The sequence below is a fragment of the Peromyscus leucopus genome, chromosome 5 (assembly GCF_004664715.2).
Source record: "Peromyscus leucopus breed LL Stock chromosome 5, UCI_PerLeu_2.1, whole genome shotgun sequence".
Taxonomy (NCBI): Eukaryota; Metazoa; Chordata; class Mammalia; order Rodentia; family Cricetidae; genus Peromyscus; species Peromyscus leucopus.
In genome coordinates, this window is record NC_051067.1 from 66,449,531 (window position 1) to 66,475,513 (window position 25,983).

General features: G+C 43.3%; 1 protein-coding gene across 1 annotated transcript in view; it reads right to left on the reverse strand.

Annotated features, from left to right (window-relative positions):
* Positions 1–328: 328 nt before the first annotated feature.
* Positions 329–25,983, reverse strand: part of Rsu1 (Ras suppressor protein 1) — a 187,875-nt gene continuing 162,220 nt past the window's right edge. The window contains exon 9 of the mRNA XM_028870519.2: positions 329–982. Within this exon, the coding sequence (XP_028726352.1) occupies positions 880–982 (103 nt within the window). The 3' untranslated portion in view covers positions 329–879. The remainder of the gene's footprint in view (positions 983–25,983) is intronic.

Below are 25,983 nucleotides of genomic sequence, written 5' to 3' on the forward strand. Positions count from 1 at the left end.
TGAGTTTTTCTTTCTCTTGTTTCACAGCCCTTGTCTAGCAGGCACTGGCAAAAGTCGCAGTTTCGTTTGGCGAAAGGATGCTGCTTTCCAAAATCTCCTGGCAGAAACTCCTAGAGATTTGTTTTTCTCCTCCTTCCTAATTTAGAAACAGTCTTCAAAGGAAAAGAAAAGAAAAAAGCCTGACAAATTGATGTGAGAGGAAAGTAACAATGATTTAATGTTTTATTTCTTTTATGGTAAGGTCCATAGATTATCATCTGTAAAATTAGATGAGGTAAATTTTTTTTGGGTGGGGGAAGGGAGTAATAAAAAAACGTGTATACCCCAATACTAGGTTACTTTTTATTTTAGTCAAGAAGAAACGTGAGATATAAATTCAAGATTTTATTAAAATCATTTTGGAGTTAAATGAACATAATAGCTTGGCGGTGAAGGAAGATTTTTTTAATAAGGCACAATAATGAGTTATGCGAATAAACAGAAAGAATGAGAAGTGTTAAAAGTGTTAACTGTGACATTTAAGTGGTTACATGATTTTAATTATTCTTTTGACAATAAGCAGCCCGGTGACGTTTATTCAAGGAGCTGAAACCTGTGCCTACCTTGGAATTTGCAGGAGAATGAGAGCTTTGTTTCCTGCCTTTGGCAATTTTTAGGAAACAAATGGGAATGGATTTAAGACTTTATAAAAATGTACCACCTACCACAAGAATTTCAAAAGTGCAGAGGTGAGGTTGTACTCAAGCAGTGGGAGGAGAGACGGAAAAGACTTTTCTTTTCTTTTTAAAGTAGGCACAAGCACACAGTATTTATCTGTGAGACAGAGCAAGGAAGGCCAGAAGAGTTAAAGAGGAGGCCAGAGCCCAGAGTGTCTGTTCCTCATTTGTTCTTGGCTGCTAGGGGCTTCCGGCTGATCTTTTTGGATTTGTCGTTATTCTTCTTTGGGGGTTCTGGGTTCGCCTGCATGTGTCTGCCGTAGAGGCTAGAGAGAGAGAGAGAGAGAGAGAGAGAGAGGTAAAGTCATAAGCTTTGTTCACTCGTTTCATTAGGAAGAACTTTAAATATTCAGTCACCAGATATATTTGACAAGCCAAAAAATGTTGTTTACTCTGCCTCATCCACTCTGAGAATTTATGATTTTACACATATGTGTACAGACATGCATGTATGTGTATACACCCTGTGCTACAGCTTTCTCTCATAGGCAAGGTTCTTGGTATTTCACACTTCCTGGACAGGATGCAGGAAGAGGAAGAGATCTTCAGGACTGTGAACACAGGTCATAGTCACAAAGCCCTTCCAGAGCGGTGTTCCAAAGATTGTGAGTGCTTATGTCTACAGGGACAATGGACTCATTGAACTGGAGGGACAGAGTAGCCATGTCATGAGGAGTGAGTACCAAGGCTTGGCCTGAAGGCCCAGGGGCTGGTTAATGTGACAAAGAGCAATGGTGCTGGGGATCACACTAGCTGCTCCTGTGTGATTGATAGCATGGGGATGGCCACCACACATCAATGCCACATTAATAAGTACTGCTGATTAAATGTTGACAAAGTGCCCCACAATTACAGTGGATGCATCCATTGCCGAAAGAATTTAACTGAGCGGCAGATAGTAATGAATCCATAATTTATGAGTAATTCTGATTAAACAAAATTAAAGCCACCCTAGAATAAATAGAGCTCAGCCTTAACTCCCCTTGTTAATATAACTGTGTCTTCTAGAGAGTTCCATGCCCTCGGTATCTCGAGAGGAAAGGCCTGGCCTCAGTTATAGTGGCACCTGCTATTTTCTAATGGAATGAGAGTCAGCCAAGAGACTCACCTCTCTGTGTAAGGAGCCACTGCTTCTAATGCCTACTCAAAGGATCACATCTACTCTTTTAAGGGTTTGTTTGTGTATATATATACTGATTGACTTACTGTACATTGCTGAGGATGAGTCCAGAGTCACAATCATTCTAGACAAGTGCTTGACCACTGGGCGATACTCCCAACCCCTTCTCCCAGTTTTGATACTAACACTATATGGCTACACACAGTGATGAACACAAAGATGCTCTTGATTGGCATGGACACTATGGCTGAGGAGCTGAGGGGAGGACCCAGCAAATGGAGTCGCCCCCTTGGTAGGTGGCAAGCCAGGTACTGGTGTTTTAGTAGGTAACATTATGCTCTCTCTTCTGCAGGCTCCCAAGTGTCAGTGTTGAGGCTGGTTGTTCCAACAGTGGTGATGGAGAGGTCTGTCCTTACAGAGCTGGGAGTTCAGCGGTTGCAGCTCGTAAGAGGTGGACCCCAGAGCCGGGTGCGGGGACTGCTCTGCAGTTAAAAGGGACAGCCATTCTCTTGTGTCAAGGAGGCAACATACGTCTGTACAGGTTACAAGGGAGCCTGCAGACAGGCTTAAGCGCTGTAGCAATTAGGAGCTTAGAGAGCATTGTACTAACATAATGGTCAGAGCGGCCTGGACACCTGGGGTTCTGTAGCCCAGAAAGAACTAATGGTTTTTCACGGTGCACAAAGCAAGTCCACTTTAGTGCTGTCACCCGATTCCCATGCCGTCAATATCTCTGCCTATGTATTTCCTCTTCTGAATCTTTCCCAGAGATAATAAACAGAACGGACGCTGAGCCAAAGAAGGCTAGCCATCCTACTCCTCATCTTAATTTGCACATTTGGAAACATACTTTTCTACCAAACAGCCTCTGCAATCTCTTTACCCAAAGCCACATACCCCATGTTCAGGGGCTCCAGGTTCCCCTGGCTGCCTCTCATCTCATGAGGTCCTCTGGCATGGCACAGAGCTAAGATCTGACTTTGTCCTGTGCATCCACAAGGACACCCCGATCTCAGGATCATCTGTTACACTGCTTTCTTATACTTTCCCTCTGTTTTACAATCTCTTATCCCCACAAAGGAAAAAGAAATACACATGCTCAAACTCAGACAACATCAGACTTGATGGATTAGAAAAACCAACAGAAACAAGACAGTTCATTCATATGTCTTCTGGTGTGAATGTAAAATGCCCTCACAGGCTGTGTTTGAACCCTTGATCCTTAAACAATGGCACAGTTTTTTTTTTGGGGGGGGCATGTCTACAGAACTATTGAGACATGGGACCTAGCTAGAAGATGTAGGCCATTGGGAAGAGGTCTTTAGAATTATATCCAAGGTTAGCTTCTGGTCCCACTTTGCTTCATTATCATCAAAGGGTGATCCAAGCCATGCCACAAGCTTTCAATGCTGTACCTACATCACGATGGCTTGATATCTCCTGAAGTCAAGAGACAAAATAAATCCTCCTCCTTTAAACTGTGCCTATCAGGCATTCTGTCATAGCAGTGAGAAAGGATAACTAAGATAACATGGAAACTCAAAACTACTTCAGCATTAGCAAAGGCATATCAACAACCAGAGGTGATGGAAGGTTAAGAGAGCTCAGGTCTGACAAGGGATTTGATGGCATGGACCTGAATGGAGTGAGCCGCATGGACAAGCAGGAGGTTCCCAGAAAAGTCGGTTCTGAAGGAGATGCAAATGTCACATGGCACTCAGCAAGGCTCTCCTTACTTTAGAGAAAGAGCAGGAATGTTCCAGTGTTTTAATTGCTGCCTTTTATACTCCGATTGCACTGCGTGTGCCTGGACTTCCCGGAGCTTCAAGGCAGCTCACTACAAAGGGCTCAGCAGTCACTGCAGATGTTTCAGTCGGAGTTTTGACCCTCAATCAGTGTTGACTCTGAGCAAATGACCAGCAGTTTTCACATCCATCCACCCTTTGCCATGCCTCAGTTCCTTCACCTGTAAGTGACTTTCCTTACAGGGTAGCTGTAGGCTGGGCACCATGGAAAATCTATTGGAAGTAGGCAGAGAACACTGTGAAAAATGGGGCTTATGATGTGGCATTCTACCCAGAGTGATTAAATAGAGATAATTACATGATTACCTTATTTCATTAGGGTTTTTTTTTTTCTCAAAAATACCATGCTATCTTCTATCAATGACAATGCTCTAAACACTCTAGAAGAAAGGTTTTAATTCTCTTTGAAGAAAGAAACCATGGCTGAACTAAATGCATTGTCCCACTTCCTCAGTGAGTCACTGAAGGGCTGGATGATGCCTCTGTCCCCTGTGTGAGCCTTTAATTCCTCCAGCTATGTGGGCAGATGAGAGTCAGCCTTATCCTGAGCAGCTATCCCCACTGAGAGATGAGGCTATGGCAGGGCAGTAATGATACAGATCTCAGGGTCCAAATTCTTGGGTACCATTCTTGGCTGTACCACTTATTACTCAGGGGGACCTCCATTTGCTAAGTGTGGCAGACAGAACATTGGCCTGCACAGATGACTACATTGTAATCCTTCCCTTAGGCCCTCTAGGGCCTTGTAGAATCCAGCTCCTTCCCACTTCTGCACCCAAGCAGACCCCGGCCACCCCTCAGCCCGGAGCACTATGTCAATGGCCTCTGTGAAGCACCCCATAGCACCCAGGACTGTAGGTGCCTAGAGAAGAGAGCCAGCTCTCTGTGTACCCATCTCTCAATTCTGTATGGCATTCAGTTTCAAATGCTACATGGCCTTGGGAATATCACTAAGTGACCACAGTCTGGTGCTCTCATCTACAAGACAAAGATGAAATTTCTCTGTCACCTTGGAGGGCTCCAGGAAAGATGGAGCTAGACATACAGAAATGATCCTATCCATGTTGGCACATGATGGATGCTCTAATGGCTATCGCCACCTTTAATATCTCACAAAACTCACTACTCAGGCTACCTAGCCCCCCCCCCCCCCCACTGCTTCTACACCAGAAGTATGGCCTGGAACCTATGTTGTGACCACGTGTCCTTGGGTCCTGCCTCTTGAAAGGACTCTAGCAGGCATCGCCACCTGGCTGTATCAATTTGATAGTGTTGACAGGAGAGAATCTGGCTCAATATTACTATGAGGTTACAGTCACTAGCGGGCAAAGTGCTCAAGCAAGCTGGAAAATGGGGCAGAGGGAGTTATACCTTTTGCAAAGAGTCCTAGAAAATCTCACTTCTGAAATCTAAGGTTTGCAGAAGATAAATGAGAGATGGTTAATGAGTTTGAAAAACAACCCACCACATCGAAGGACACGCAAAAGTGACAGGAAAGGACCCATTACTCTCAGGAGCCTGACACAGACCAAGTCAATTTCAAAGGTACCATCGGCCTGTGGATGCACTTAGAACTACCTTGTTTAGGATCATAAGGCCCTCCATCCTTATCTGTGAGGACAAAGAGTGAAGGAAGTAGGCCATGCCCTGAGCTACCAGCAGAAGATGCCCATGAGGACCTTCTCCAGGGGAACCATTAGGAAAAGATGCTGCAGACTGCTCTTGCCACCAGGAATCTACCTTTAAAAGCAGCTTTATTGAAGTGTGTTATCAAAGCAGTTGTACACGGACCATACCAAGTCTAGGAAACTGAAAACTACTACCTGTTAGTAGATAAGACATAATAATAAAATGTTCCAGCCTATCGTATCAGAATAGATTTTGCAATCAGTATTTTTATTAGGCATTATGAGATGTGCAGTTTTCCATTATTGATGTATAAGTTCTACTGGATAGGGATACTTTCAGTCTTAGACAAACCCATATATTTTCTTGCAGTCTTCTGTGAACATCTCATTTCTTGAGTGCTGCCAATATGAAGATTACTACAGACTACCCCACTCCTCCTTCTTTGTCCCGGAATCCCCTGAATGTCTCTCTGGAGATCTCTTCTGTCCCATGTCACTGCCTTTATTTCTTTGTATCCTCTTCCACAGAAAGATCATCTAATTTTACAGCTCCAATGACTACATCAAAGCTTTCCAAGTCACTGGCCTCTTCAATCTACCTGGAGAAGCAGCTACAAAATGTAACAAAGCAGGTGAGCTTCTCCAAAGAGCCTCCTCCAAGGAATTCTAGCAACATCCCAGAAACTGAATCTAGAAGGCAGTCAAGATTGACATGAACTCATTAAGGTACTGGGGGGAAAGTTGGGGCTGGGAAGATGGCTCTGTAGTTAAAGAGTACTTTTGGGATAAACATGAGTATAGAAATTCAGATCTCCAGAACCCATGTAAAGGTGGCCTTACTGTAATTCCAGTGGTTAAAAAGAGGCGGCAGCAGATCCCTAGACCGGTTGTATTATATTTTGATTGCATTCTTAATAATAAAGCTTGCTTTGAGTCAGAGGGTGGAACTAGCCACTAGCTGACCAATTAACCATAGAGGTTTTGGAGGACTGAGGACAGACAGGGGGCAGGAAGTAGTAAGGTGGGATTGAGAGAGGATCTCAGTCCTTTCAGATAGAAGAAAGGAAGAGATAGAGGGTCACTGATGGCTGTTGCACCACTTCTCTGATCATTCAGGTTCTTACCCTGATATCTGACTGATTTTTTTAATTGATAAAGAATAATTACAGAAGTGCTTCACAGAACAAGCTGGCTAACTAGACTAGGTGAAATACAGATGTCTGAGTTCAATTGAGAGAAACCGTCTCAGTAAATGAGGACAACAAAGGAAAACATTCAGTGTTAACCTTGCATCTCTATGTACAAGATACATACATGTGCCCACACACATGGACACCCACGCATACACACGTACAAATATAAAAGAGAAAAAAATGCTAAGTCAGTTTGAGGCCTGATATCAGTGTTTTAGCAGCTATCATTCATTTAGGTCTCTGTGCTTTTTTGCTGTGGCTGATCTGTGTTACTACGGCCCAGAATGCTGGCCTGGGTCCTTCCTACAAGTCAGCTTTCAGTCTTATTTTGAGGCTTCCCCAGCCTTCACCCCTATTCTGCCTTCAGAAAGCACTGCAGGATTGACAAGGCTCTCACCATTAAGTCCTGGCTGACACAGTAACTCCCGCCCTTGGCTCATTATTTCAAGGCATCAGCAGAATGCCTTGATGATGCTGGGTTCACTGTACGGCAGCTTCCATGTGCTCATTGTGTGGTGTCACGGCTGCCCAGTGAAGTAGGTCCCACCGCTATCCTTATCCAAATGAGAAAGCTGGCACTTTCCAACTTCAGGCTTGGGTCAACCCAGACAGTTACTCCAGGGTTCACACCTGACTAAGTTATCTTGTCTTACACCATTCCAGACTCTCCAGTCTGGTTTTCTTAATAAGAGGACCATGTTTTCTTCTTGCGAGTGGGGAATGCAAACTTCACTTCTTTTGTATTCTGTATACTCAAGGCACACTGGAAACACATTGTGTGCCATGTAAATATTGTGTTTCGGAATGCCAGGTATATGCGAGGTGCAATATGCTGCTCTGAAGTCGTTTGCTTGTGTCATATGCCTCCCTACTGTTGTTTTGGGTGTTTCCATGGAAAGTCCGTATACAGACCAAGAAAAGAACCAATTTTAAAACCTAAGTAGATGGCCAGCAAAAAATAATGAGAAGTAATTTTGCTTGTAATCTGTAATCTGATGGTAAGGTGCTAAATTTAACATCGCTGCAAATAAATTTGTGGACACAGTGTGAAGCCTGGATTATTAATAAGCATGTGCAGGATCTTTATTTATTCCATCTAGCAGCTATGAGGGGCTGGTGACAGAATCTTAGCATATAAATTGCTGAGCCCTGAAGAAAAAACATATAACTATTCTCCTATTCCTAAGAGAAGTCTCATTAATTCAAAATGCTGATTTTTTGTTTTTTTGAGATGCTTCCACACAATTTCACCAGCAGCAATATGGGTCTTTCCCATCTTCCCCATCATTTCTTCCAATACTCACTGCTCTCGATACAGTGTAAAAGGAATGTACAAACACACATGAGTAAGCAGCATCTACACAAACAGCCCAAAGAAATATGTAGCTGCTTGACCACAGATGTGAGGCCATGCCCAAACACAATATATACTAGAAGGGCAGAATTGAAAACATTCCATACATTCCAGCCTCACTCTCTGACCCACCGGAGGGGAGAAGAGTGGATTCTGGAAAGAGCAAAACCAACCATAGCATGTACAAAAGATGCTCATTAAACTTCATCATCCTGTCTACTCTGATGATGCTTTCACTTAATAAAAATTCCCCAAGCAGTCGAAAGGATATTAGGCAAAGTCTTTGGTTATGTATCAGAGGTCCAAGCTGTCACCAACAAGCATGCAGTTCAGGAGGTATGCTCCCCGGGGAAGGAGTGAAACAGCCTTCACGGAATACATGCAGAGAAAAATCAATAGCTGCAACTTGCTCCGCTGCTTAAGCATTTAAGAAAATAGGTAATCCTTTTAAATTAAACTGCAAAGTGCTAAATGTTGCAATTTCCAAACTGAACTTAGAGGTGAAAGGAAAGAAGCCAAGGACACTGGGAAGTTTCCCAAACAGGATCCTTCTCTGATAGACACTATCCCTGGAGAGATTCCCCTCCGCCCCCGACCCAGGGTAATTGACTCATTTCAAAATTATTCTTTAAATTCACTACTATGAAATCCCAATAACTTGAGTCTGGATTTAAAAGTTAAATAGTAATTTTCCAAAGAGATTTTGGAACAGGGATAACTAGGTACTAATCAAATAAAAGGCCATAAGCTACTGTGACATTTTGTACCTATTTTATAAATCACCTTAAACTTCACATTCTGCCAACACAAAATTACCAAGTATATGAAGAGACTATGATAGCTGGGATAGCTAGACCAATACCGAGGCACTATCCTAAAACCTAAATATACGGGAAATAAGATTGTTCTTTGTTTGTTAAATGACAAATCAACATGAAATGAATCAAAGCAGGAATGTGACGAGTCATCCGAAATAGCACCAGCCTAGCTCCTAAGCCAGTGAGCTTGACCATAACACACACTCACAGAGATGGAAAGAGATCCTGTCCTCAAAACCAGTGGTCATCAAAGGAAAAAGTGGGTTCAATGTCGGGGGATGGGGACGGGACTCTGCACCTCCAGAGAAAGGCAGCAGAGGCCAGCAAGCTGTACTCTGTCCACATCCAAGACGGATGCTACATCTATAGTAAAGCAGAGGTATCAAGCACATTGAGTGCTACTCTTGTCCTGTACACATGGACTCATGCCTGCAGGTCCAGGTCCTAGTCAGTTCCCCATCATTTGTCTTAGTCAGGGTTACTATTGCTGTGACGAAACACCATGACCAAAGACAGTTTGGGAAGGAAAGGATTTATTCTGCTCACGGTTCCATATCACAGTTCATCATCAAAAGCAGTGAGGAAAGGCTTTTGCAGGACGGGAATCTGGAGGCAGAAGCAGAGGCAATAGCATGGAGGGATGCTGCTTACTAGCTTGCTCCTCATAGCTTGCTCAGCCTGCTTTCTTAGAGAACCCAGGACCACCAGATGGTACCACCCACCATGGTCTGAGCCCTCCCCCAAAGAGCACTAATTAAGAAAATTCCATACAGCCAGATCTTATGGAGGCATTTCCTCAATGGAGGCTTGATCCTCTCTGATGACTCTAGCTTGTGCCAAGTTGACATAAAGCTAGGCAGTACAACCACCCTCCTTGCTCCCATCCCAGGTTCTTGCAGCCCCTCCCCTGGTCCTTACTATCCTCCTGTCTGGAGTTCTTCTCAAGTTCTCCCCTAGAAGGCACCATCACTATACTCTCCGACAGACGAAGAAACAGAGGTGCTGGAAGCTCAAGTACTTTGATGAGAATATATTCAACTCTGGGGATGCTGTTGGCTCTGAGAGGGGTCATGTGACTCAGTGCAGCCTAAGCCTGTCAGGGTGTCTTGTCACCTTGGCTAAACTAAGTAGATGATAAATGAGCATGGGGTCCATGACAGCCAGCAAGAGAAACAGGTTGAGTGTCTGAGCTGTTGCGGGAGGAAATGTCCTTTTTCTTTGTGTTTATTTGAGAACGAGGAGAATCCAGATTTGCACCCCATGCTGGCCTAGTTGGTAGGGGACTGCCTAGGAGAAAAATTGACATAGACAAAGCAGAACTGAAACACAGAGAGATATTGGACCCAGTGATATTAATTGAGACTATAGACCATGACGTGCCTGAAACCCACTAGCTGCTTTTACTATAAGATCACCTTTTCCTCTTGGACTTGGTGTTCCTTGCCATTAAAGGACAGCTGAGTGCTGACACTGTCACTCTGTGCGACTTCAAGAGTGATTTCCCCAGCCAGGTCTTCTTGAACAACCTTTTTATTGATGACATAAGCCTTCCTCTTACTGTGTATCACAATAATGTTATGCTGTTTATATGATTTCTATTGCTTCTTGCCTCACCAAACAGAAGAATAATTCTTAGAGGGTAGGAACCTGTCTGTCTTCTTTAGTCTCCCTATACCTAGCTATGATGGTCAATCCTTATTGTCCACTTGACTGATTTAGACTCAATAGGAGACAGCTCTTAGTATGTTTTTGGAGCTATTTCCAGAGAGGTTTAACTGAGTGGGAAAAGACCATGTTAATGTGGGATGGCACCATCTCATGGGCTGGAGTCTTGGACTGGACAAAAAGGGGGAAAAAGACAAAGGCAGGTCAGTGCCAGAATTCTCTTTGCTTCCTGATCCATAGAGATGTGAACAAGCAGTCTCATGCTTCCACCTACAGCCTTGTTGTACTCCTACTGACAAGCCTTCTCCACAATCATAGGACGTTCCCTTAAACTGTGAGCCAAGTCCTTCCTTCTTAAGTGATTCTTGTCAGGCCTTTGGCCAATGGTGAGAAAAATGACGCATACCTAGTAGTGTACTATAGATACTCTGTAAATGTCTATTGACTGAATGAAAGCAGGGATAGCATTACTGGGATCATCAAAAGCACCCAACTGTTGGAATGACTGTCCAGATGGATCATGAATGCCTCTGGAATAAGATTATGTCTAAGTCATTTTTATTTTCTAGTTCCTGTGCTTAGTACCCAACAGTCACCAACAAATACGGATTGGCTAATGAACAGAAGTTTGGTATGAGTGTGTATGTGATGGAGAACTGTTTACAACATGGTGGAAAGGAAACAGAGGGTCTGGCAGGAACCAAAGGCTGGGTATAACCTTCATATGTCTGTACCTAGTGACCCACTTCCTTCTGCTAGGATCTGGTTGCTAAAGGGTTCACAGCCTCTCGATTATGCCATTACATGGGGGAACAAGTGGTCAAAACCAGAGCCCGTGGAGGACACTTCAGGTTCAACCCATAACATGTACTTTATCTTGAGCAGCAGCACTTCAGCTATACAAATGCACATAACCAAGGCACATTAAATGAAACTTCACAGGGTGGACATTGCAAAGGTCCACTCTGCTAGACTATGTCATGACATGATGCCTAACATTTAAAACAATGCTGTATTATTTTTTCCTTCAGCATTCAAGGAATTTGGTGAGATAAAGCACTTCTACTTACAAATTGCAAAGATAAAACCAAGAGCAAAACCAGACAACAAAACAACTTTAGTAATTAAGACCAGACTGTCTTCGGCTACAGACTGTCTATGGTGGTTTATCCACAAGGCTGCCACCCAGGGGACTTCAAGCAAAAGTAGGAAGAGGCAGCTGGTACCTTCTGCCCTGTCCCTGTCAAAGCTAGGTTCCTTCTGTAAGCTGTGTGTTCTGGGATGTGGTCACTGGCATCTCTGAAACAGGGCAAATCAAGTCAATTTTTGCTTCTCCATCTGAGGTCCCAACTTTTGAACACTAGCTGGTGATGTAAAGATATCATCAGCAGGGCATGATTCAAGCTCTTGGTGAACAAGGGGTTCTATCAGGAGTAGGAAGAAATAGAGAGGTACTAGGGTCAAGGCACCAATTGTAACAAGAATAATGAAGATATGACAGCTTAAAAAGTGAATCTTCAGATTGCACCTTCCTTTTAGTCTTGATTTCTACATTTTGAGTTTAAGGGAAGAAGCACTCTCAAAAGGAAGTTTATAAGATACTTCCTGCCTTGATCTCCTTAGAAGATTGTTTATTGTGTATTTTTCTATTTTTGTTTTTACATCAGATTTTTAAGAATCTCTGAGAAACTTAAAGTCTATAGAAGAAAAAAGGCAAAAATCCAGGAAGATGTTTACAGTCTAGGTTGGCTGTGCACCAAGATCTGAAATGGATCCCAGGCACCAGCAAGGAACCTGTGAGCAGACCCAGGGAAACACTTTGAGAAGGGGCTGATTCTTAGGACTTGGTTTTTTGTGTCTGATGCCCCCAACAGGCAAAAACTGTGGCTGTGGGTGGGCAGGAAAGAGCTGGAACTTGTCACAACAGCCCCTTGCATCCAAGAATCTCAAGTGTTTCATCTAAGAATCTCACCCACAAAACACCCCTGGAAGGTGTTAGAACATTCTATGTGCAGATGGTGAATGTGAGGTGGAGTAAAAGTGTGAGGTGGAGATGCCAGAGGCATAGGGGGTGTGGAGGCTTCTCCCAGCTCAGTACGATGGCACGGGACAGAAGAGCTCAAAAGAAACACACACAGAGGAGGAACATGCAAATGGAACAATCCACATTTGGGAACAGTCAACTCTAGTTGTAGAGGGTCTATAAGACATAAGGTAGCTCCTATAGAACAAGACAAGACATCATAGTCAAGTTTCACGGGGGAAGAAAGGCTTTAGATGATACTGGACACAAACATCAAATCTGTTGTGGACATCAAAGCTCAATATTTTTTTAATTTCTGTTTCTTGATGAAGTATTTTCTCCAGAAACGTCAAACCCAAAGAAACAACATCAAACAAAACCACAAACCTGAAAATTAAAAGAAAGGTAAGATCCAAGATTTGCCTGTGTAGATTACCCATACAGGTTTTGTCCCTCATTCCTGTGACAATTGGTGGCTTGTGCCCCCAAAGTATGTATGTTGCTTCTCTGTCTGTCTATGTGTCTGTCTAATCTTGACAAGGAGCGCTCTCTTAGGAGTTCACTTTTCATTGAGTGTATGTGTGTGTGTGTGTATGTGTGTGTGTGTGTGTGTATGATATAGAGGTGTATACAACCATGCTCATGCATGTGATATGCACACGGAGAGGCCAGAGAATAATCTTGGGTATTGTTATTTCAGGAGTCATCTACCTTGACCTTTTATTCTTTGAAACAGGATTTCTCATTAGAATCTATGGATCAGCAATTAGGCTAGACTGGTTGGCCAGTGAGAATGAGAATCTTCCCATTTCTGCCTCCCTAGCACTGGGATTACAAGTGCTTGCCATTCTGGCTGGCTTTTTATGTGGATGCTGAGGACTAAACTCAGGCTCTCCTGCTTGTGTGGCAAGATCTTTGACAACTGACCCTATAACCTCAGCCCCAATGTGCAAATGTACAACATGCTGCATTCAATTGCTCATTGGACTCTGGTTTGAAGCAGAGAAACCTAGATACACTTAGTGCACAGTATGCTTTGAGAAAGAAGAAACCAGGGGATATGACATTTTCTTCCATGCTCTGCATTTGTATGGAAGCTAATTAACAGCAAACCCAAATAAGTTATTCTGCAAGTCATCTATAATTCCTGGTAACTGGGTAACTTTGGACAAGTCACTCAACCTCTCTGAGAGGTCTTTCTCATCTGTAGACTACGGTTGAGATTAACAGTACAGACATCATGGGGCTGTTGTGAGGATGAAATCACACCAAGTACCGAGTATTTAGCAGACACTAAACAGGTACTAAAAAATCCAGGCTGCTGAACACTGTGCTCGCACTGAGGTTGTCCATTCTAAACTTGGGTGAGACCACAGAATTGCAAAATGCCTTATGTTCGTCTGCACAAAGTTTTACACAAAACACAGTTTCTTTCCAGAGAGATATTTTAAAAGATGCTGTATTATGTATGCCTGAGGAAAATAGGAAATGGTGGAGAATACACAGAAGGTCCTTGGAAATAAAACGTCCGACAAGTTCAGTCACTCTTTGAGGCGGGCCTTCACTGAGTATGACATAATCACCCTAGTCAGTGCCCAAAGCACTAAGGGAGTCCTCAATGCCCAAGGCTCTGTCCAGGGTTCTGAATGGGCAGGACTCCAGCACTAATTGAAAACACGAGGCGGCGACTGGATGCATCTTTAGCCCTCATCTTGCTCCAGCTCTCCCATTCACAGGCTAAGCTGTTCTGGAATCTATTCAGATGGGACCCACATTATGTAAGAGTCAATAATCTTTATGGTAACTCTGCAGTGAAAGTGTCATTTGTTGTAATGAACACTGATCATAAGTTAAGCCCCCAGCTACTCTCTCTGTTATTTTTCATTATACTGTTCCTTGCTCTGTTATATTTCAGGAGTACTGAGGGAATTTATCCAACTCTGTGTGCTAGTCAGCTCTTCGTTACGCAGATTACATTCTGCTAGGATGCAGTGCAGCAATTTGCAAACACACCGATTCCTAAGGAAATGCATCAGACACTGGTTATGTGTTCTCCTCTGCTGGTGCCAGCAGGCAGTCTTCCCTCTTCTCTTCTCTCCTGGCTATTTGTCCCCTTAATTTGCCATTTTCCTCTCTATTTATCTCCCGCCCCATTCACAGTACAGTTCTCCAGGCCCAAATCTGAGAGTATTAACAATGCATTACTGTTTTTTTTTTTCCTAGCAGTAATAACTCTTTGTTCAATTCAGCACCAAGACTAACGTTTCCAGAAGCACCATTGCCTCTCCTATAGCTCACACTTGCGAACACCACTCTGTGCTTACATTACAGGCCTCCCCCTCTGGCTGCTTGAAAAGATACTAACTCCAAAAGGCACATCAGCAAAGTAAAGCTGGAATGCTTCTATTCCTTCTTCTTCTTTTTTGAAAAGCCAATTTGAAAAATTCATTTGCTCCTTGTATATTAGGCATGACAGTAGAATTTCCATATGCCTCTCTGCCTTGTGCTCTTGTAGCTGCATGTAGGTAGGCTGTGATTCCCCAGAAGACCACATCACTGCCATGGATTGGAGATCACTGGCAAACACAAAGGCATGGAGCCTTCATGGATTCAGGCCAAGCACCAGCTCTCTGACTATAAACACCAGCAGTCTCTATTGCTCAGTTCGCCTGGAGTGTCAGCCCGTCATCACCATACACCAAGTATGGTTAGTTTTCATAGGACTGCTAGCTTTGACCCTGCCAGCCAGGGTGCTAGAGAAGGAGCTAAAATATTAAGAATAAGAAAATAGCACCTAGAGGCATCAAAGATCTTGCCACTCCATCATGGGCAACTTTTTAATGGCAGACTTGGCTGGCAATGCCCCTTCTATGAAATCTCACTCAATGAACTGAAATGTACACAGGCAAGAACGCTGCAGGAGTGCCACATTGCTGTGGGATGGTCTGTATGTCAAATTGCTCTGATTGGTCAATAAATAAAACACTGATTGGCCAGTGGCCAGGCAGGAAGTAGGTGGGACAAGGAGAGAGGAGAATTCTGAGAAGCGGAAGGCTGAGGCAGAGAGACACTGCCAGCTGCCGCCATGACCAGCAGCACGTGAAGACACCGGTAAGCCACCAGCCATGTGGCAAGGTATAGATTTATGGAAATGGATTAATTTAAGCTATAAGCACAGTAAGCAAGAAGCCTGCCACGGCCATACAGTTTGTATGCAATATAAGTCTCTGTGTTTACTTGGTTGGGTCTGAGTGGCTGTGGGACTGGCGGGTGACAAAGATTTGTCCTGACTGTGGGCAAGGCAAGAAAACTCTAGCTACACCACATTCTTTTTACTATGCTTTCCTCCTGAGACACGTGACAGAGGAACTGAGAAGAAACTTTTATTATCATATCTGCGTCTCTTTACAAACAGCCTGAACAGCCTCACTCCCAGGACAGATGCATCCTGTCAGCACACAGACTTCCCTGGAGAAGAGTGGAAGAGTGTTTCTGTGCTTAATTCCTTTTCAGCAGAGACCACTGAATAGAGTCTGTTCTAGGCTGATAATGATGATGTGAGGGTAGTGCAATTCTTTAAACTCTAAAATTAAAAGAAGGGGCTGGCAGGATGACTTAGGACCGACAACCTAACTTTGACCCCAGAATCCACACGGTGGAAGGAGAGAACTGACTTCTACCAGTCGTCCCCTTAGCCACACACACTCATACTAAGTGTAATTGTAAAAAATAAAGACCACAGATCCACTAGTTTCAAGGCTTCTTCTCTGGATGAAACTTGGTGGCTACATCCAGGCAAGTCAGAACTATGACATTCGGTCTGTACCATCAGCTATCCAAAGCCTTAGGAAGTTCATAGTTAGATAGTTCAGTTGTAGAAAAGACAGCTTCAGAAGTTTTGATCTAAAAGACTAAGAGTGAGGGCAAGAGACAGTTCATACATGTACACATTGGTATAGCCCAAATAAAAGCTGCTACTCAGTAAGAACAGATACAGGAAACCCAAAACGACATCAGCAGAGGTTAAGGAAAGAAACGTACAAAACTCAGCTTCCCAGGATGAACCTAAGTCTTTAAAGGATAAGCCTTCCTAAGTGAGCTTGTCCTAGGCTCAAGGCTAAAGGACCCTTGCTGAGAGCACTTTGAGATACTTTACAAGGGATGGGATGAGGACGCAAGCAAGTCTTTGAAGGTACATGGAGAGCTGCGGGTTTCTAGACTGAGAACACTGCAGGAGATGACCAGGGCACACTTGTGGGTGGCTTAAGAGATCTGAAAATTTACAGATACAATTCAACACACTGGGCGACCAGGTATAAAACTGCTAGATAACTGCACATTAGATTACATATCCACCTTGAAGCATTGTGATCATAAACACTCTATATACAGAAAGGGGGACAGGGTAAAAAAAGGAAGTTACAACTTCGTCCTCACACAATTCCTCTTCAGTTACTAGGGATTCCAAAAACTAGAATTCAATGTATCTTGACACATCAATGTCAACAGAGACTTAGGGCTTGGTGGTGTGGAGAGAGGTTTTGAGGTACCTCATAGTACATTTTGAGGTACCTCATAGTACATTTTGAGGTACCTCATAGTACATTTTGAGATACCTCATAGTACTTGCTCTAGGAACCATTGCATTATCAAGCTGAGTGATCCTGGAAGGTGTGCACATACCCTGAATCCCCTCTTACCCACTACCCTGACGAGGTGCTAGGAAGCTGCAGCAGGGTGTGTGTGCTTATGTGCGACTACATATGCCTATGTGTGAGCAGTGTCATGAGTACCGGTCGAGAGACTGAGGACCTCAACTGACATCCCAATATGCTCCATTATGTCCATTCTTGGCCCCGCTAGCTGAATGTTTCCATTCACCTCTTCTGCAGACTGATGGGTGGCCCTCAACTCCGGAGAAAAAGACACCCTCCCACTGCTTATACCAGGATTTATTAATATAAATTTGGGGAAGAGTCCCAGCGTCCCACTAGCTGTCTACACAGCTGAAAACAATGTCCTGACTACTTAGGAAAGATGCCTGGCTCTCCTGCCCTTTCCACTTCTCTTACCCCACTCACAGTGCTCTGGGCACGGTCTGACTGAAATACCAGCTCTCTGTGCACACTCCACAATTAGGTGGAGGCTCTGAAGGCCAAGACAGCACCTTATAAATCCCTGTCAGCTAAACCTGGTCCTGTACACACAAAGTATACTTAGCAAATAATTGTTCCCAAGGCTGATTGATTAAAAGAGCCTCAGACTCAACTCCCTTCACGGGTTCATAAGAAGAAATATACCATGAAACTGAAGGATACAGCTGGCTCCCTAATTAATATTTGTCACTTGGCGGTTCTTAATTAAGAACTCTAAAATAAAGACCCACCTTTCTCCCATGCCAAATGGGTATCACCTTCATCAGTAGTGGAGTGATGAAACTGCAGCTTCACTATTTTCTGCTTTTTCCCTTTGCCTCGACAGATGGGAACATTAGCTACATAGTATTTATTAGTACAAGAAACAAAGACAAGCACAGAGGCTGGGGAGAACTCAGGCAGAAGTAGACCCTTGCATTCTCTCAGTACAAGCTGTGAATAGAAGGTTGAAAAAAAACCTTTTGTCCCTATTTCTAGGAGGGAGGGCATGGTATTTGAGGCAGGAAGTAGACTGTTACCAATACCGATTGCTTCCTGTCCCCTGGGGGTCTGTTGTAGTCCCCTGAAGTCTACTCTTGCTTATTCTCACAGAAAGGCCCACCAGTCCTTGCCTCACGAAGAGACTGAGCCATGCACTCTGAAAACTGGTAAAGATCTCAAAAGAGCAAACTTACCATCTTTCCCAAGATGGTCACAAGGTCACTGAAGAGGGCAAGGCAGGGTCCCCACTGTGCTGTCCCTGGGAACCACGCTGTACTTTCCTAGGTCAGGTCAGTGCATGGCATACCTATGTAACCAACACCAACATCCTGCTATGATAGTGTTCTCTCTCCTGTTCTCACAAAAGGAACAAATCAGGGACAGCAAGATGGCTAAGTCAAGGCACCAGCCACTGAGTGGAATGATGTGAGTTTGATCCCCAAGGACCACATAGTTAAAGGAAAGAACTGACTCTTACAAGTTCACACCTGGGCTGTGGAACACACACACACACACACACACACACATGCCCACTTACACACTACATATGCACTCAAAATAAACAGATTAAGATGCAATAAAATGACCTTAATTGTTCAATTCCCCTTTTGCTCATCACTTTACTTAGGCAATGTTGGACAAAGTAGAGAGAGATGAAGAGGTGGGTGGATAGTATTAGCATGGTAGATACACACCCTCCTTAGTAAGGTCCATTCCAGCTCTCAGGGTCAGGGGAAAGAGCTCTGGCCTGGGAGTCACAATGTGTTTGGAACTGGGCTCCACTTCTCATAAGCTGGGTAATGTGAAGAAAGGGCATGATTTGTGCAAAGGGATTCAACATAATCACACTGCAGGGGTTGGAGCATCAGGCATCATCTACAAGGAATCCAGGTATAGAGTTTAATAAACCATGGGTGCATTGGTATTCTTTAATCAGCTCTTCTCACAATTTTGGATCCATAGATTACCTAGGTTCTACTGTGGCGATGGCTTGTCTTGATGTACCCAGGGGGAAGGTATGGTGGGTTAGGTCCAGACCAGTCTGAATCCCAAGTCTACTCCTTTTTGCCTCTGTGCCTTTGAGAAAAAACTGGAGCTTCTTCTAGTTGCTGTATCTGAATAACAGGGTTCCTAGGTTTGTTATTTTTACACCACCATGACTACAATACCTGACCAAAGCGCTGTAATGAAGGGAAGCATTATTTCAGCTCATGGGTTCAGAGGGCTTCAATCCAGCATGGTGGACCTCAGTGCACGGCAGCAGGAGTGGTTGGTTATTCACATCAGCGTGCACTAGTACACAGAGAATGAAGCACTAACCAAGGGTGAGTGTAACGTAAGTTCCATGTGACTTACTTCTTCCATCCGGCTCTACCTTCACAAAATAGTGCTACCAGGTGGGGAATAAACCATTAACATGGGTCTGTGCTCCCATTTCAGGTTCAAACTGCCATAGTACCCTTGCCTCACAGATGGCCATACTCCCTTGGAGGCTTTCTGGAATTTCCTAGGGCAGGCAGCTTGCAGTATTGCAAGGATTTATGGAATGATGATGTCTTTCAAGAGAAAGACACCGAGTGGTCTTTCAGGGTACAAGACATCTCAGAGTCCCACAGGACATCAATGTGGATGAAAACGCTACTTCTCATTGCTTGGAAATCAGAATTTAAGTTAACAGAATTTAAATGTTTGATATATGAACAAAAACATTTACTATCCATTGTATACATAAACTAGTTATTCCAGAAATGCAATTTTTATGCAAACTGAAGTGAAACTGTTTTTTGTTATGCTTACTTTGGGGGCTTTGCCAAGAATCACTTGTCATTTTATAAAATTCTGTCACAGACAACATGTCCACTGATAGAATTTCAACCATTCATGCTGTATATCTCCATCAGTCTGCAGTTAGAACTCACAGTCCACAGGGTTTCTATGCAGATGTAAACACCTATTAGTCCCATTCTTGAGTATAGCCAGGAGCAACACTTATTTCCCGAATGCATTCAATGACACCTTCTATTTGCATTCTCCACTATGGTATATTGGGGAAATCATACCAATTTAACTATGTGGAGGTAGGGGTATTGTCTATGTAAACTGTACCAGGGTGAGAGAGGCAAGGCCAAGGTATTCATGATGGAAGGTAATCTAAGAGGTCGAAAAGCAGTGGTTTTTTTCGGAGGGATGCTGGGAAGGTTCAGGGAGAATAGGGAGCCACAGTCCTGAGCACAGAGCAGCACACAGCAAATGCTCAAGAACACAGCCACTATCAATACCACTAATATTATTGGTAACCATCCTTTTGCCTCATGTTCCTTGACAAACCGCCGGCAGAAAAATGAACTCACTTTCTGCCTGTCTGGATTTTCCATCCAGAAGTAAGGGAAGCAATAATGAAGGGCATCTTGTCTAAATTCGAAGGAGATGGATCACGCATGGCAGACTGCCCAGAAGGGAGGGAGATTATTCCCAATAGCCCTGGCAGTTAGAGGATACTTCATTATCCTGTCCATGACAAACCACTTAAGACACATATTTATTGATGACAATCTGCCAATTGATTAAACATCTCAATATATGAATCCAACTTTACATTAATTAGCAGTTTGGAGAACACGCTCCTAGAAGTTAGGGGAGACAGTTGTGAAATCTTTTACATCTGTCTTTGCTTTAACCTTCTGTGAACTATCTATCACCCACACTTTGCCTTCTTCTAAACAAGTTACGTTTCTGTTGCACTTGTTAAATAGAATAAGCTGGGTGCAGGAAGTTTCACATTTGTGTTTTACTTTGTGCTACATGAAATGTGGGTTTAATAAATAGCTCCCCAAGACAGGTAGGAAAGGCATTTGTCAACCTGTGATGCACATTTGTTCTCAACCACAAACAAAGACAATTAATTATATTATGCTGTGCACACACGACTCCGCTCTAGAGTGTGAAGTTATAGGGGGTCAGGAGGCTGCTGGCTTACGTTCCACGTGGGAAACATGGGAAGGTTTCAAGGATGTAAGTTTTCCTCTTCCCTCTTTTTATTAATTCCTGCATTTTCTTAATTAAGCCTTACTGTTTGACCTTTAAAGAATCTCCAACAAGTTCACTAAGGGGGATTTTTTTTTCTTCATTTAAAGAAGGGAAATAAATTTATAAAAAGCCTTTTCAGTTTCTCTTTCATTTGGGTGGTGTCCAGGGCCTATTTGTTCCTCAAGTGCTTCCCTGTTGGCTAGAGCACAATTGATACCATGGAGCTACAGATTGGGTGTGTTCCACTGTCCAGTAGAATGTCCAACTGGTGAGGGGCTGGAGCTATTGCTCAGTGGATGAGAAACTTGCTGTGCGAGCACAGGGCCATATTTTGGATCTTCAGAACCCACATAAAATAAAAACTAATCAGGTGTGGCAGCCCACCCGTGACCCTCAACAAAATTTGGCTAGCTAGACTAACAAAACCAGTGAGCAACATGTTCAGCAGTGGATCCTACCTCATAAAATAAAGTGAAGGGCAATTAAAGAAAACACTTGATGTCAACCTCTGGCCTCCACACAGGCACATGTGCACCTGTACACACATCTGCACCACCCCCCCAAAATGTGAACACACACACACACACACACACACACACACACACAAACAAACACACAAGAGCACATGCCCAGGAACCCAACAGACAGAGTTTGCCAAACTTGGGCATATTTCAGAACTTTTTTTTTTTTTTTTTTTTTTCTCAGACAGGGTTTCTCTGTGTAGCCCTGGCTGTCCTGGAACTCACTCTGTAGCCCAGGCTGATCTCAAACTCACAAAGATCAGCCTGTCTCTGCCTCCCAAGTGCTGGGATTAATGGAATGTGCCACAACTGCCTGGCATATTTAAGGATCTTATGTCTGTGTAGACTAAGAGTCTCAGGGGTTGGTTTGCATTTCAGACACAGTACCAGACACTGCTGATGTGGAAGAGGAGACCAATATGCTTGGCTCTACTTTCTTTATCTTTTCAACAGAACCACAGTGCCCATCTGGATCTACATCCAGGCTGCTACTGTGGACCATCCCTTCAGCAGAAGTAGGACACAGAGAAGGACTGAGACTATGCTAGTACACAGGGATTTCCTCTCCTGTTCATGAGAGGAAGAATTGAGGTCATTGAATTGCTGCATGGTAGGATTTCAAACGATGGAGAATAAGTTGAGTAATATGCAAAGAGAAATTAGATTTAGTAAGTATAAGCCCCCCAAAATACTGCTAGTCTTGAACTATTCTTATCTTGCAAACAAGAAAAAATGTTGGGAAAGCCAACCCTAGTATAACTGAAAAAAGTTTCAGGGACTTTGAATGGCTCATTGGAGCATCTTTGCTTCCTTGAGCACAGTCAGTTCTGCCATGATGCCATCAAGTTTATATACATGTTGGTGTCTCTGTGCAAAAATTCCCTAGGAATAGTGTTTGCTGAGAATGGTCCATAAGTCTCTCACAGAACTGGGGAGTTGCTGCCTTGCTGAACCTCAAGTAAAACCCAAAAGGAAGTTTATATTTCTGCCAGACAGAGTTAACTCATGGATAACGACTGGGTTGTAACAGACAAATTCTTATGTGTTAGCCAACTATTTAAGAACAAATTATACATGACTTAATGTTGAGAGAAAGAAAACATTAAAGATGGAACTCATCAAAGATTTTATGAGTGTTTTTGTTTACTTGTTAATTAAAGATTATTCTAGAATGTGGGCTTGGATTCTCGCCTGTCTCCTAAGTGCTGCCCAAGCAATCCAGCCTATTCCCATGTGAAGTAACTAGGAAGATTTCAGGTACTTCCCTTTAGTTTTCTACTTTCCTAGTAATACTGATGATTTTTCCCTCTGTGAGGGCCCACAGAGGCTCCCTAGTAAGGCCTTACTCAAGGTCACAAAGTCTGAGCTTGCTTTACCCACCAAGGCTGCGTAATAGGATGATTTGGCCAAAGGCGTGGTTACCAGATGTTTTGAAGAGTCTACACTTGTTGCTGCTTCATACCTTGACATTGAAAGGGGGAGGCCTTTTGCCCCTCCCCTTGCTGATGTATAAAAAGTGCATTGTGAATAAACTCGGTGACTGGGTATTGACAACCAGGGACCTCCAGAAGCTATCCTGTGTCTCTGTCTTTCTGTCTATGTCTATATTTCTTCCTATTATTTCTCAATTCCTCCCTCCAAGAACCCTTCAACAGATCAGGGCTGGACCCTGACAGCCCTCTTTTGTTTTAAAGCAGTTTCACAATGGATGTGAACCACCCTCCCAATGACCAAGGGTCTGTTAGCTCCCTTCGTTTGTTCTGAGAGAGCCAGTGACATCAATCTTGCATCATAGAGCTCTGTGAAGCCTCTATGCCTCATTAATGTAAAAGTTGATGGGAAAGAAGCAGGTCATACCAAAAGCCAGCTTTAGTCAGCCGACCCCCAAGCCAGCCGTCCCTTTGTGTGCTGGGAAGCTTTGCTCACTGCAGGGGCCCACGCTACAGGTGTGTTTCATGATTTCTTTGATAGTGGCCATGATCCATTTAATTGAAAACAATTCATCCCAGGTAGCACTTGCTAGAATAATTCACCAGCCTGGGACACAGTATGCAGTTGAATTAGAATATAATCAGGGTTAGATATTCTATGAATGTGTCATCTCACATTTAATCAGCACCAGATTTTTGCTTTGCATCGAAATATCCCAAACTCAATCCCTTCTTTAGCAGGAAGTAATAATAACAGGTTCTCGAAGCCCTTCCTCATACAATAGCTTCAACTCCCATCACAATGAGATCAAGTGTTAGTGCTTTCTGCTAAAAAAACTTTTCTTTCCTGTTTCATAGTCATTTACTTTTTACCAACAATAAGAAACACATTTGTATTTTGGGAGCCCTATGGCTCCACTCATAATTAACATCCAGCTGGCTGCCAGCAAATTATTTCTGATGATTAATTCAGCCATTACAAAGAAAACCATGGTGTCCATGGGAGGATCAGAAGCAAGGTTCTTAGAAGAAAGCTACAGTTGTTGCTGGTGAGGCTTCTGCATAGCATTTCTCGGGAGGGATGGACTCAGAGCCCAGAGGGGAACAAGCCAAGAACAAGCTGGGGCGCCCAGGGACGAGCTCCAGCTACCGTGGGTGGCATACAGCCACAGTTCCGAGAGCGCCGTCGGAGCCTCCACTGGGTGTGTAGCCACGAGCTTCACAGGAAGAGGAAACAAAGCAAAGGTTTTTTTTTTTTTTTTTTTTTTTTCAAAGGGAAAACTACACTTTGCAACCTGAGGACCCCTACCTTGTGACCCAGAACACCTTCCAATTCCAGATGGCCCACCACCACTAATCACAGCTCACCTTTTTGGTTTGTTTGGCCATTTTCATTTAAAAGCAAGATCAGTCATTTGATTTTAAAAATGTTCCCAGGCCAGAAAAGAAAAAGAGGAACTCACCCAGTGTGACAATTCACAGACTCCCCACATCTTTTGCTTGGACTGCCAGGATTGCCCTGCCTTTGTCCTGCACCAAGTTGTGGCCCACTGTAAGCCCAGGACTCCTTCCTTGACCTAGATGCTTCATGTTCCTTCAGTCCCCTACAGTGAGCACATGTATCTCAGCATACAGTAAGGACCACAAAAATCCAATCCCTTTGCAAGTTTAGCTTGAGCCAAAGGAATGGGGTGATCGGCGGGGGTGGGTCTAAAGTGATGCTCAAGGTGTATGTGGCCGGGAGGTGCTTCCAGAAACTGTCTACACATCTAATTCATTCCTGCCTCAACTGAGAAGTTCTTCTGAACTCTCTCCAGCATGGGTACCACACTAAAAGAGGTGTGTGGAAAATCATTCACTGCTGATGTCTGTCACATTCTGAGGACTTATCAAAAGTGCATCTACACTACTGTCTATCACTGTCTTCTAAAGACAACGAGGAAAACACCGTTTATTTTGTATCTCTACTACCCAAACGACAGAGACCAGACCAAATTCTGCCAGACAATAGGTAAGACACAAGGTTTAGTAGTCTCTATAAACTATGGAAAACAAATTGCTTTCTGAAACTCTCAAGGGTGCAAAGCCTTTTAAAACTCTTCAGTCTTACTAGTTCAGCTTTCCCTTTTCATTGGCGGTAACATGTCAATCCTTGGTTTATTAGGAATAAGCTCAAAGTATCTTTAAAAACCCCAGAGACCTTTAAAATATAATTGTATCTCCTTTTTTTCAAAAAACATTTTATTTTATGTGCATAGTGTTTTCTATATCTATCTATCTATACACACACACATATATATGTATACATATATAGGTAAACATATAATACACACATGTGCACATATGCACCATGGGCTTTTTAAAAGCTATGAAGTGCTACATATACCAAATATGAGAACACAGCCATCTTTGTAAACCAATGTCAGGTATGTCAGGGCTACTGAAAATATCATGGACACTAGATAGGGAAACAATGACTAAAATATCATTTGTGTCTCTGCAGACAAAATGCTTCTGGTATCTACCACATGTCTTCATCTGGGATAAAATGTAAGAAAACCAACCAACCAAAGCTGCTACCTCTAAGCTACCCAGGAGTATGGTTTTGTTTTGGATTCTTTCGTCTGGTCATGGAAGAAAGACAGCACACCAATGGCTTAGTAAGGTTTCCTTCTTGGCGAATGTTCTGGAAAGCATATGAGTTCTACAGTGAATAGGTCAAGGTAGTAAGTCCCAGGTTGCTAGAGGTATTTAAGCAGAAGTGAGGTGAAAGCAGGGTCAGGAGGCTGCCAGGGATCTCTAAAGGTTTAGCTTGACTGACCACTAACTTCTCAACTCCACGATCTCATGGGCTTGCCTTGCCTTTCTTTCTTCCTTCCTTTCTTTCTTTCTTTCTTTCTTTCTTTCTTTCTTTCTTTCTTTCTTTCTTTCTTTCTCTCTCTCTCTCTCTCTCTCTCTCTCTTTCTTTCTTTTCTTTTTTTTTTTTTTAAATTTTTGTTTATTTATTATGTATAGTGTTCTGGCTGTATATATGCCTACAGGCCAGA